This window comes from Fringilla coelebs (assembly GCF_963513975.1).
Source record: "Fringilla coelebs genome assembly, chromosome: 11".
NCBI lineage: Eukaryota > Metazoa > Chordata > Aves > Passeriformes > Fringillidae > Fringilla > Fringilla coelebs.
This window is the reverse complement of record NC_140037.1, coordinates 15,987,329-16,001,866: the sequence shown is the minus strand read 5'-3', so window position 1 is coordinate 16,001,866 and position 14,538 is coordinate 15,987,329. Positions and strand designations below refer to the sequence as shown.

Here is a 14,538-nt window from a genome sequence, read left to right as displayed (position 1 = left end):
ATTCACACCAAATTAAAAGAGGAAAAATCTTCTCCTTCTCAAGCATTTTGCAAAAAGGAGAACACTGACATATTTCATACTTACATTTTAAATAATACAGATAATAAACTTTTTAATATAAATAACTGTAATAAATTCTATAATTAGTTTAGGACAAATTCCTTAAATTGTGAAGTATAAATACACCACAGGGCTTAAATAATGAAGAGAACACATGACTTCTAGCAAGGTCATGATGAGAGGGAGAGCATAAAAATCCATCATGAGCAATTGAGTTAAATGCATCTCATTTTCACTTTGTCAAACTTAGTTCACATTCTGGTTGAAGACCAGCATGCTGCTTAGGGTAGCAACCACCCACAAAGCAGGTATTATATCTTCATGCATTATATCTTCTTTCATATCTCAGGTCTAGGATCAGGTAGGTGAAATCAGTACTTTAGAGCTCTGACCATGACCAAAAATGGATAATAAAGGATCACATGACATAGGGCACACAGGGAAAAGAACTCACTGAAAATGAAGAATAATGACAAGAATAAAAAATCAGATTCCACTCAAAATACAGGGAAGACTTTTTTTCAAGAACGTATTAGAAACATAATATGGAATAATTCAGTTTGATATAAGAAAGAGGAATTTTAGCAGTCACTGCTTTGAGTAGGGCCCTGTTTTAGTCAGTATGTGGGGAAGATACCTAACCATTTGTTTATATGGTTTTGTGTGAAAGGCTGAAGAAAACCTCAACTGTTTTCAGGTACTTGTAAAGTTCCACAGACGCAGAGGACAAAGTAATAATTATCGATGTCATACTGCACAAAAAAAATGAGAGGAAAAGGAAGCAAGAATATATCAGTAGACAATACTTATTTTAGCTGTTCATTTTTGATACCTGGCAAAAATACTGTTTTCTGGTAAATACTCCATGGAGTCAGAACCATAGAGTGTATGACCTCCTGACAAGCAGGTTACTTTGTTTTGACAGTCCAACATTGCTAACTTCCTTCTTGGAATAGGTTGTGCCATCCTCTTCACTAAAGACAATCCTTACACTAGAAAAGTTGATCATCATAAATTAAAGGAAAAATTAAAAATATGGAACATTTCCAGGTTTTGTACAAAGAAAAAGTTAAAAGCACTCTTCTGTGGAATTGTAGAAGATCTTGATATAAATTTCCCTGAGTCTGGGACTGCTCAGCTACTGGGATTTGCTTTGGACTTATTTCTGTCAAACAGATTCACTGACAGATTTCACCTACATGTGAGTACCATTTTTTCTTATTACTTCAAAGCTTTAATTTTTTTTCTATTGGCATAGAAAAAAGATTCTTACCAGTAACCTTCAATTCAACTGTCCTTCGTATAAGCTTGCCTTCAAACTTTAGTTCACAGGTATAATTTCCTCCATCTTCTTCCTGGACCTCTTGAATTAAGAGAGTATTTCCCTTCTGAATTACAACACTTCTCCACATTTTTGGCTCACATTCCTGCAAAAAAAAAAATCCAGTGACAAAATTACCTGGCTTGTACAACATAAGACAGTGTTGTGTGATCATATTTTCAGTATTATACATAAGAAAACAACCACCTAGACATATTTTGCAATTAAAATTCAAATATAATTTCAGAAAGCAGAGAGATCTGAAACTGGAATTAATTTGAAGACTGAAATTAAGCCGAAATGTTTTTAAGGTTCAGTTATTCCTACTGTATCGCATGGGCCGTGTTTAATACATGGTGCCCTCAAGCAATGGTTAAGTATCTTCTTTTTCTTCATAACAACTGCCAAGACCTCTCCTTTAGGATGGACCATTAAAATATGTCTCTATTTGAAGGGAGTAAGGGCAACATCTGTTAAGAGCTAGCCTGAAGGCAAATTTCATACATAGTCCCAGGCCAGAACCATTTACCAGTAGAAGGAAACAGGAAGAACAGCAGTTTTTTGAGGGAATTCAGAAGCCTGGTTTCCTTACAGCCTTATTTCTCATCACTGGCTTCTCCAGCACCTGAAGAGCTTTGGTTCAGTCCTTTCCCATCACCAAGCACTTTGCAACATCACCTCCCCACACACCCTGTGATGCAGGACATGGCACTGATAGCCTGCAACTCTCACAGACTTCACCCACACAGTCCTTAGCTGTTGTTTGGCAGATTTAGGTTCATTGCTACAAACTGTGGTCCTATGGAAGCACGTTTGAGTCCTTCTGGATAGGGTGTGATACAGTGCAAGAAGAGGCTCTCCCTTTCCCTAGCATACTGGATCCTTGCAGGCAGATCAGTCACTTTCCATGTGAGCAGCACTCATGACTGAATCACTCTTGGAGTGCTCTGAACTAAAAGCATGGTCCAAATCTAATTATTGTCTCTTGAAAATGGCACCTTAAGATTATATATTTATTGCCTCTAAATACCTTTAACATCAAGCCTGTTCTTCCTTCAACAAAACCATACTTTTTGAGTTCTCTAAAGCACTCTGTCGTCCCAGCAGCTCCAGAGGCTCTGGCTAATCCTGTACCCAGGAAACACAAAGCAACATAGGGCCTGAGTACCTTCAATGCCTCTCTACTCCCTCTCTCAAGGTAGCAGCTTGAGAGCTCTCAGACTGCTGCAGTCTCACATCAGTTACATCAGGCTCAGCAACTTCAGAGACTGGTGACATGCCCACACCTATGCCCCATTTTCTGCTCGTCTGCAACAGCAGTGTCAGAAACACAGAAAACAAAATAGAACAAAGCTTTCTCTTAAGAAAACAACCAAACAAGAAAATACGTCAACATGCAAATATATTGTACCACAGTAAGAGATCAGCGTGACACAAACATAAATTTTTCATGGACTCCATACGCATTTCAAATCCATGTCAGATTCTAAATTCAAGGACCACGACAGAGAAATAAAAAGACAGGACTGAGAGTTTCTGGCCTTGCACTTAAAAAGGGAGCACTAAAGAGTTCTCCCTGTCCCTAGGAGGCCAAATTCAGTCACAATATAATCAGATTTCAGATTCAGAAGCTGTGCAACGCTACTGCAGGTACCAGAGTGATCAGCACATCTCTCTTTTCCAAAGAACAGCTGCAAGGGAAGCATCATCTTGTCTTGCAAGTGAACTTTAGTTAACACTGGTGATAGAGAATGACCAGAACCCAGATCCCATCTACTGTGCTGAGACTCACTCAGGACACAAATCTGAGCCAGGAAACGCCATTAAATCCTTTCTGATTTGAGCTTGAAATTTTGGATCTATTGAAAGGTACATCAACCACCTACTCAGTGTAACTAAATCTGAACACTGGGCAAAGGATAAGATTCAGTCCTCTTCAATCCTAATTTAGAAGGAATACAATTCCCAGAACACACTAGTAAACATATTTCAGATATGTATCCTTTAGTGCAGCATTGAAATAACCTGTGTTACCAGTTTTATATTCGCTACTTTATTTTTAAAAGCATAGGATCAAAGAGATGGAAGATACATTTTTATATGCTTTATATTTTTATATAAAGCATATAAAATTTGCAATAAGAAGGATGACACTACAGGAGTAGAGGAAGGATTTACTACTACAAAGAGTAATAATTTAGCAAAAACAATGTTTGTGTTATTGTGGTTTTACATAGAGGAGTTGTTTTGGTGGAATTGTACCACTAATTTCCTTATTATTTCTTTTTGAATCTTCCTGAAGCACTTCCTATTAAAGATTATTTATAAGCTTTTCTTTCCCAAATTTCAGCTAATTATTTTTTATTCTGCTGACTATGCAGGCTTTACAAAATTATGTTGAAAATGCTTGTTTATATATTTAATACACAAAACTAAAAGCAAAAAAGGGGAAAAGCTGGAAAACGGCTGAGAAACAAAATTCTTACTAGTTTTTATATTCTGAAAGCAATCTAGATTTTACTGTCAGAGGTCTGTTAATTTCCCTAAAAGGGTAAGTGCTCAAGTGTATGACTCATTGAGTGGAATCACGGAATAGTTTGGGTTGGAAGGGACCTTACAGATCATCTCTTTCCGACTCCCCTGCATGAGCAGGGATAGCTTCCAGTAAACCTGATTGCTACAAGCCCCATCCAACTGGTGTTGAACTCTTCCAGGGATGGGGAGTCCACAGCTTCTCTGGGCAACCTGTGCCAGTGCCTCACCACTCCCACAGGAAAAAAAATTAATATCTAATCTAAATCTACCCTCCTTCAGTCCAAGGCCATTCCCTTCTGTCCTTTCACTACATGCCCTTGTGGAAAGTCCCTCTCCAATCATCTTCTAAGCCCCCTCCAGGTACTGGAAGGTGGTCTAAGTTCCTCCCAAAAGCTTTAACCAATTAATTACTCTTTTCTGCTTTTGCAATATGTTTACCTGGTAGAAGAATCTGCAAGTTTCTTTTTCTAGACTATTTACCTTTTTAGACATGTGAAATGTTTGGGTTTTTTTCCCCCCCAGTAATGAAGGTGTGTACTATTATGCTTTTTTTTTAATCTTCCTTGAAATCTAAGTGGCAGTATCTCAAAAGTCTATTTTTCTGTGTAGTTAACAACTATCTGTCCTTCACCTGACATTTTGATTGTTTTCTTAGCCCTCCTTTCAACCCAGTAGTAGAAAAGACATGATGGAAATGGATTAAGACTCCACACTCAAGATGTAATATACCTTTTCCCTCTGCCAGCTGATTTTTCATGAAACTGCTCTTACTCTTAAATCCCATTCATTCAATCATGCCTTGACACACACATTTACTTTAAAAAATATCCCACACATCTTGTCAAAACAGTTCTAATAGGCATAACCTAGCTGAGCATACATCAATGGCATTAATTGGGGAAACCTTTAAAAATAAATATTTAATGCAGTGTAATTCTAGCCAGAAGTGAAGCTCACACTACTGTTAAAACAAATCCTCGCAGCAAATGCTATATTATGTACTGGGTGTGCACGTGGAATTCTATTCAGGCATAATTAAGAGCATGTTTAAATTACAGTTAACTCCCAGTAAATTGATGCAATTACTAGCTCAGATTCATTAATCCCTCAACACAGAGAAGCCTTTTGGAAGGCAGAGCAGGTTCTGCACACAGTGGGCAGGCATCATCACTGTCTTGTCTGATGGTATTTCATAGATCAAGTTCAAATTCCCTGACTACCAGTGAATTGGCAGGTTCTCATGAACACAACAATTTCTCTTTCCAGCAGAAGGAATAAAGAAGGAAATCTCAAAGAGTTCCTCATATTTATTTGTCTATCTAGTGTTCTGTTTCAAACAGCTTATGCTCCTGCCTGGGTGAAAATCTCTAAATATTCCAGCATAATGGAAAGGAATATCCCCTCCCACTAGCTCCCACCAGTGCCTCTGGAGTAGATTTACTCAAGAAGTAAATCTGTACACAGATTTTATCTACTTTATGTACACATCAAGCTTAAAATCTACAGGATTTTAAGGAGGATCCATAGTGCTATGACCAGAAATGGATGCCTTCTTTGGAAAGTGAGGGTCAGATCCTAAGGCAGGATAACACTTTACACTATTCTTCAGAAGGGACCTGCTTTTTGTTACTCACATTGTCTCCCACAGCATGCTCTTAAGTCCTAGACTGCTGTTTGTAAGGGTTACCACAGTATTCACCAAATTATTTTGAAATCCATATAATTAAATATTTTCTAGAAATTGGACTTCTGCTCTCTTGAATATGCAGACTTGTATTAACAGTAACATAAAAGTCTCTAGAATGTCCAAAACTGTTCAGAAATAAGTTTCAAGGGATAACCTGACATACACATCTGTGCAACATTAACATTGTGACTGCACACTGCTGAGCTTCCTGACTCAGGTCTAGGTAACAAAGATCTTTCTCTAAGAGCCCAACTTGTAATTGTTCATTATAGATAAGAAGGTCTATGTAGTAGGCAATCTCACTGGTGTCTTTTTTCACTATCAAGCCAGACTAAAGGCTGTCGACTGCAATTGTCTCACTGCTATTATCCAATGACAAAGTCTGTTCAGTTTCACCTCAGTGATGATTTGTCACTCAGCTGCCACACTCCAGCCTGGTGTCACACAACCTGCGTGTGACACCCAGACAACGTGGGTGGGATTCTGGAACAGACCCTTCCACTCCCTGTCTTGGTCAGTACAAAGCATCCCTGGTGTGGGGCTGAACATGCATCTTCTTTAGACTCATTTCTTCTCCCTGACAGCTGAAGATCATTTCTGTCAGACTATTTTTCAGTGTGCTTTTGCAAAAAATTGAGATCTTCAGTGATCTGGTGTTCAGTAATACCAAAGCAGAGAGGGCAAGAAGCAGCTTCTCTTCAGTATCCTCTTTGCTCTGAGATTTCAGACTTGATGTGCAGAGCCAGGAATTGGAATCAATGATCCCTGTGAGCCTCTTCCAACACAGGATATTCTATGATTAACTAAATACATATAATTGATATATGAACAGCACTCAAGATCTCAACCCATATGCTGAGAGAATGAGCTTCAACTGTTGAAAAAAACTTTTTCACACTAACAGTGGATTATGGCACACATTATGTTACTATAAGATATAACATGAGAGATTTCTGTAAAAAAACAAATAAATGACAACTTTTATAGTTGCTCTTTTCAGCTGCAACCTGCTAAGGAGGAAAAAAATCTGCTAGTCTGCCCATATTACTTATTCCATGTAAAATATTCTTTAAAGAATGTTATTAAGGTTGGCAAATCAAGCACCCCAAATTTAGGTTTTAACTAGTTTATATGTTTCTGTCTGTATTATCTGAACTAAGATTATCCTAAACTCCTACAATCCAAACTCTATTTTCCACAGATTCCACTGAACTGTTCCTGTTGCCCAACTATTTCTGGTTCCTTCTGACTCTCAGCTCTTTATTCTTCTCTACTCTTTCTTGCATCATTAGTTGAGGTATTAGCCCTCAACTAATACATAAGGGCTCTTCAAACATCAGACTTTGACCCTAGTCAAGACAACAGGCAAAACTTGCCAGATCTTGCTGTGGTCTCATTACCTGATGCTTGCCAGCCAACCCATATTGTACTCATTCTCCTGCTTTCTTGGGGAGCTACAGAAATCCATCACCAATACATCTGCTGATGAAAGTGGTGTATGATACTTGACAGTCATACATCTGGAAGTTACCTGGAACGTAGTAAAAGTATCTAACTGACCTCAGTTAATATGAACTGACTTCATGACAGTTACTCACTGAACTTCAGCAGACTTCTGTGCAGGCTCCAGGAGACACTGGTAAAAATTTACAAGTCTTGGTGAAATTAGCTGACAGACTCCATAAAAATTAATTGGCAGCACAAATGGAGCTGGTGGTGCTGATATGCCTTTGCCTCCCTTTGTTTCTACTCCAGTGTTGTGCAGGGAGGCACCACACCAAGGTACAAACTGGGACAGAGGCACTGTGGTTTGGGAATGTGGTACTGCTGATAGAGAAGTCCTGTGAGCACTCTCACAGAACATCCTCACTGATACTGATTTCTGTTGGACAATGACTATGCTGGGTAGTTTTACCTGCAAAACTGTCATACTGGGAAAACACTCTCCAGACCAGTCACAAACCACCGATGCCTCAGCAAAAGTCAACTCTAAGCCTCAGACTGAAAACAGTGAAAGTTTTGAACAGTTTCAGCCCAACAGCAACAAGACAGGAATAGTTACCTTGTACCACACCACATCTGGCTCTTGATTGGCTGTTTTGTAATCCTCAATATCAGGACAGGAGATTGTCTTTCTCTTAGTGACTTCTGATTTTTCCAGGTATCTGATCTTGCTGTTGTAGCAAAGCCCAGATTCATTCTCAGCTACCGTCAAGGACATGGACACCTTCATGCAATACGTTGAGTTTCTGCAGGGACAGAAAGATGGTTTTGTTTATCCTGCCTTCTTTTCACCATGTTTGTTTTGGCACAGAAAGTTTCTTTGTCAAGCCCTCATTTTCACAAACACTTGAGTGACACATCCAAATGGTGACAGCCATGCTGTGCATTTCCAGCACAGAAGAATTACTAGGAAACATAAAGGCTCACTTCTGACTGTGAAGAACCTTGAAGAAATACTGTTGACAAGTGATCCAACCCAGCACAGCAGCTCTTTCGAGCTTCTAGGTCTATGAACACAAGAAGCTGCTGGCACCTCTAATGTTGGTCAGGAGACACAGTCCCATTTCCTCTGTATCCCCCCCACACTTATCCTCACCCTTGTTCTCTCCCCCCTTCAGGAGATTTCACTCCAGTGTGCAGTGCTGTACATTAGAGAAGAAGGGTTACGTGCTAGATGTTAAATCACATCACACAGGGAGGATTTCTCCCTGAGAAGGAGCCCCTGTACAAAATTCTACAGCACATGATACCGTGGTGGCTTCACCTGGACCAGCTGCCAGCCTCCCACCAGCTGCACCCTTCACTCCCCTCAAGGGGATGGGGAGGAGAAAATAAAATTAAAAAGCTAATGCATCAAGAAGAAGACAAGGAGACCACTCACCCATTACTGTCACAGACAAAACAGACTTCACTTGGAAAATAAATGCTTTTGATATTTTGAAATATTTTTCTGACACTAAAGATGCTGACTCCTCACTCCCACCAACTAAACCCAGGACAGTGTTTTTTACTAAAAAAAAATTCAAAATGTTCCATGACAAGTCTTCTCTTACATTTCCTTCTGTCAAGGGAGCCTGTAGCTGGGAAGAAAATAAAAAGGTCTACAGGGACACTTCATCAGAGCTCAAAGCTTCATGCTAAACAAGTGCTGGCAAAACACTACAAATGGGTTCTTGTCAAAGGTGTGGCATAAGCAGGCATTGGCAGACAGAGCCATTTGCAAGGCAAATCAGGAGGCAATCTTCAGAAACATCCCATTTTCAGCATCATTAGTGTTATGCATTCAGCAAAACCGCAGACTTCGTCCTTCCTTCTCACTTCTCCTCAAAATGCCACCTGTACATCTGTGTAATAAAATTGGTGGATATTTTGTCCATTCTCTCGCCTCTGAGTGAAAAGGTTCACTTTGCACACTGACGTGATGTGTTTCAGTTGAGAGTCTATAATAAAGTCTCATTCTCACAAACTGCACAAAACATATTATTTTACCTGAAAGAAAATTTCTCTGGACTGAAAACAATCTATCATTTGGGGTGGGTTTATATAATTTAGGGAAAATAAGTCAACTTTCTCCTAAATTACCTTTTAAAGAGGGGTGCCTTTCTTGTAGGAAGAAAACAAAACATATTTGAGAGTTTTTACAGCACTGAAAATCCACAAAATACAGATACAACCACTCAGTGTAATCATTATGATTAATGATTATTTAGCTTTCCTGAATGACTATAAGTATTACTGAGTGCAAGTAAGGTCACATGTACTCATGTAATAATGATCCAGGCTAATAAAAAATAATGCCTTTGAATAGTTGTCCGTTACTTGGTGTTATTTAATAGTGCTGTATTTTCTCCTAACAATCTTGCATTATTTAGATTGCATTTTGAACAGTGCTGGAGGCTATTTCTTCTTTTTAAAATGCCTTCCTGGAACCACAACCTAAAAATGCAGTATGCTTTTCATTAGTTACAATTAGAATTGAGTAGAATTGAGGAAACTAAGCGCCTAGGGAGTACTACCACTTTTGTTCACACTCCATGACCAAGACAATAAATCTATTCAGGCTCATGATGAAGAAAGCCCTCACTAAGCCAAAAGCAATAGACTTGAAAGCTTCATGGATGGTTCTTCACCAGCCACTCACATTACTGCTACTGCTGGTAATCCAGAAAAGGGCAATTTCTGCAGCAATGTCAGTGACTGAAGCAGGAGCCTTCCTTTAATCTAGTCATCTCTGGAAAACAGGGATATTTCAAGGCATGTGCAAAAGGAATCAGGAGTTTGATCAGCCTTGATGTTTTTCTCAGTTTTGAAGGAGAAGTCTGGGAGCTGAAGTCTGCTAAGTCATGAACTGTTCCTCGCTGTGCTGGGCAAGCTGTTCCCCAAGGCTGGGCCCTTAGATTTCATCTCTCAGTTCTCTGAGCAGCTGATGCATCTGTGCTGATTTTTTCTTGGTGTCTTCCCTGCCTTGTGGGCTCTGGAGGCATAAAAGGGGCTCTCTAAAGTTGACATCTTGAGGGAGAACTCAGGAGGGGGATCACAAAGAGGATTGGTATAACTTTTTTTTACCACCTGGCAAGCAGACAGGAACAGGGTGGGCCTGGCCACACAGGACACTGATGGGAGCCCACCTAAAGAGTTCTCTCAGGCAGGCCATAGAGCTGCTGTGTTGGGAAGGCATCCAGTTCTCTCTTCCCAATTGCCTTCAGGAACCTTGTGTCCACAAGTTCTCTCCTTCATGACTTGCATTTAAATTTTTTATGGTAAGGGTCTTTTCCCTTTTTTTTTTTTGTTGGTAGAGTTATGTAGATAAACTAGCACAAAAACACCACGTTTTTGATTTTCTTTTTTCAGAAGCTAAACAGATGGCCTATAAATTATTAAAGGGAGGATCCACTTTTGTACATGGTCATGGAGCTTGGTGGGGGAGGTCAGTGCTCCCAGCAGTCTCTGGCTGGCAGGAAAGGTTATATGGCCATTTTTAATGAGGAAAGCCAGACACAAGAAAAACAAAAGATAACAACAGCAAAGCTACAGGTAACCTGGGCTTTGCTGTCAAAAACAGTGGCCAAGAGGAATGAAAAGCAAGCAGCTTCCAGGTGGGTGAGGAAGATGCTGGAGGGCTACCAGTGGAAATCTTAGTATTGTGAGGCCAGGTAATAAGAGTTGTATCTAAGTAGCAAATGTTAGAATCCACAAGAAAATGTCAGGTGACATTTTCCATATACATATAAAGGAAATAAAAACCCATGGGTTTGGAAGTGGGTCTTTCGACAAGTTGTCTTTTCTGAAATGTTTCCAAACCATTCATTTTCCATAGGAGTTGATTTCTAGTGGGTTCTAATTCTGTAAGCAGCAGTGGTCATATGGGGAACAGGAAGAGGGAAGAAAAGAAAGAACCACTCCACAGTGCAAAGAAGAAAAATTGTCTTGAATTTTCACACTGAAACTATGATCTGTAATTCTCTATTCCAAGGGAATAGTTACAACTGGGCCTACCCTCTCGACTGGAAATAAGAAGAAGAGCTTAGCTTTGCCAGAGTTCACAAAGCAGTTTCCTTTGTTCTGGTGGCAAGGCATCTGTCATCCCCAGGCCACCTGGAGCTGGCTCTGAACCACAAACTGAAGCCAGCTTCGAACCAAACAGAAAAGCAGAGGGAGAACCAAGGGAGTTTAACAGGTCTAAAAACAAAAGCAAGCAAAACTGTACTTGGCTTGAATTCGAAGCAAAAGGGAAAAAGGGAGGATTTAAAGACATGGATAAGGACAGTTGAAATTGGAGTTTCAATCCCTATATTATTTTTCATTTTGTTTTGGATTCAAGACAATTAATCAGCCCCAAGGCTGAATTAAAATTAAAGTAAATATTCACAACTTTTGAAAAAAACCCTTTTTTTTCCATTTGTGTTTCTGCTAAGTGAGGGTTTGTTAAAAGTAGAAATTATTTGTCTCTAATGTGCTCAGAATCACCCCTAGCCACCCTCATTTATTTTCTTCTAAAGAGGAAAGGCAGAAACATGGTTGAATATTTTATATCTACTACATTGAAGAAACCCACCTAATTTTGAACTGCATATTTATACAGGAGGATCCACACTAGGGTTTTTTCCCTTACTGATTCATTTTTTCTTTGTACTGGGTTTTTTATTACATTCTAAGACTTCAGTGGTAGATCCAAAAGCTGGGAAGTGTATTTATCAAAGCAGTGCTCAGGGAACAGCTGAGCACTGCTTTGATAAATAGAACAGACCTCAAGCTTAGATCTCTCTTCATGTCCCTGAACACTCTAGGGGAAGAAGGTCAGGGTTCTGGGATTTTCCCCTGAATCACCTGAGTAGATGTTGAGGGTCCTTCCCAGTGTGATCTGGTTTTAATAAGGTCCCAGTTCAGGGGCTGCTCTTAGGAGCAAAGGCTCACCTGCAGCAGGAGAAGCAGTACAGGGCTGGATTCCACACAGCGGAGAATTCTCCCCGCGGTAGAAGCAACTTAATCATTCCCCTCTGATGTGAGTGAGAGGGCGAGATGGGGCAAAGGCCAGCTCTTCACCCCCAGCCAAAATCTCATGGCATCTCTGCCCTTCCGAGGAGAAAACCCCTCAAGTAAGACAGTAACCAGCAGCATCCTCTCCCCCACCTTGACCACTTCTTTTGTCTCTTAAATACCGGTTGTTATCATCTCTTAGGTAACAAATGGGACAAAATTCTCTTAAAGAAAAAAAAAGAAAAAAAAAAGAAAAATCCTAACCTCCTACAAGCAGTAACTACACCACCAACCATATTTGTGCATGTGCACAACCAGATCTACCCACTATTGGCTGCTCTATAAATGTGCTGTTTTATCAGCTCTTAGACTTCATTGAGCATTTGACTGTTTTCCTCTCATTTCATGGGATTTTAATAAATTTATTCCTGTCCAAATTTTACAGTTCACACAATGGTTACCAAGGTCATGGTTTGATGATCTGCTTAAAGAAAAATAAGTTGTTTATCATAATTTTTCTTCTTCAGATCACACTAATGTAATATCTTAAAAACAAGAGATCATTACTTGCTCTTCCAAGGTTTCACTCAAGTGTTAACTTATTTCTCAGTGACTCCCGCTCACTCCTACATATTTGGGGTCATTGTCTGGAAAAGATCAATTCCCCACCCATGGTGTAAGTGACAGCCAGAGGTTACAAATCACAGACCCCTGAATTTTTTTTTTATTTTTAATTCTTATTAATTTTTCAAGTGAGAGGGCAACAGGCTGACAATGCTGTAGTTGCTCCCTGAACCAAAGGCCAAGAGGAGCAATGATTCTGTGGCTTGTATCACCTAGCCTTAGTACTGCTCCAAACACTCCTGTCCTGTGTTTTGCTTTCTTGTTACTGTTATCTAATACTAACTCCTATGCCTGAAAAGAAGAAATCCTAATTCCTCATTACCATTCCTTTAGCATCTGACACATTTTCAAGATGCCCCGGTAAAAGAAAATAACACCATAGAAAGTATGAGCTCAGAAATAAAGTGCTAAACCAGCACAACATTACAAATTCAGTGCTCTTATATTATCTCTACTTCCTCCAACAGAGGAAGAGGTGGTGAATCCAGACAGAAGTACCATTCACGGCCCCATTCCCTTCAAGCAGAAAAAGTATCTGTGTGGAACTAACCCACCACTCACCAAGAATTTTTATTCTTTATGCACTTCTGCTAAGATCCAATCTCTACATAAGAGTCACTAGAAACAAGACAATTTGACCTTGACTAAAACATACTGCATGTCCCAGAGGGTCATGTTTTACAGTGAAGAAAGGCTATACCCTCTCTATTCAAAAGAAAAGAACTTCTGAGCAAAGTCACTGAAAGGTAATTTTAAAAGGCTCACTTTAATGACAGCTTGAAAAATAGATATCCAGGAATATCTCAAGTCACCTGTCAACAATCTAGTTCTCACCAGAGGCACTTAAAAGCAAGACCTGTACTTCTCACTATGAGTTTAGCCATCTTTAGAGAACTTTTGTACTTCTAGATCCTGGGACAAAAAATAAAACATGCTTGGATATGGCAGCTGGGTAGAGCATCTCACAGCTGGGTCTCTCTCACCAAAGCTTAGCTCCTAGTTTAAATTTATTTTGGACATCATCTTAAGAGGGAAATGAGACATAAAAATGTCAGGATGTGCCTACTACAGTCCGCAATACAGCCAGTAACAGCAAGTCCATGATTTGAAAATTTGTGGCCATGATTTGAAAATTCATGGGTAATCTCTAAATATTAAGCGTGTCTTAAGAAAGAAAAAGTGACAACCATCTGATTCATACATGATTAGGGTCAGGAGGAGCTATTTCTTTTCTGGGTGCCTTCACACACACATGACCTGGTCCCAATGACCTCTGCATTGTGAAAGATACAAATGAAAAGCAAATCACCAGTCAGTCATTCCAACAGGGACTACCCAGACACCAAGAGAAAATCTCCCAACATTGTAGCTGAATCACAGGCCAAAAGTGTTCCTTGGGTTTGAGGATTTTTTAAACTTGTCATTGATGTTAGTCATTAAATGCTAGAATTGAATATATGAAAATACAATACAGAACACAAAAGAAATGCAGAAGCCGAAAGAACACCGAGTTATTGCAGCATATCACACCTCAGTTCATGAACTAGGTGGTCTCCATCAGCTTTAGACACCCTGTTCCAGCAAAAGAAATCCTGTAATTGGCTGGGTTTGCTCTGGGGGAAAATTCCTTCTTTGTGCTTAAGAATTACAAGGCAGCAAATTGCTTTAAAGTTTGCTACTACAAATGACTAAGCTCTTTTCATTTATTTCCTAATACTTTTCTATTAGAACTTGGATATTAATGTTAAATCACATTGTCTTACTGAAAAGCCCCATTACAAATGACATAAATCTGAGGCACAGGAACAACTGCTCCCAGGACAGAAATTCC

The 14,538-nt window shown here is 39.5% G+C and overlaps 1 protein-coding gene across 1 annotated transcript in view; it reads right to left on the bottom strand.

Moving 5' to 3' along the window:
- IL1RAPL2 (interleukin 1 receptor accessory protein like 2) overlaps positions 1 to 14,538 on the bottom strand; it is a gene marked incomplete at both ends in the record, with an annotated part of 321,698 nt that overhangs the window by 142,466 nt on the left and 164,694 nt on the right. Inside the window, 2 exons of the mRNA XM_084212886.1 lie at positions 1,334 to 1,487; positions 7,666 to 7,852. Of these exons, the coding sequence (XP_084069012.1) occupies positions 1,334 to 1,487; positions 7,666 to 7,852 (341 nt within the window). The remainder of the gene's footprint in view (positions 1 to 1,333; positions 1,488 to 7,665; positions 7,853 to 14,538) is intronic.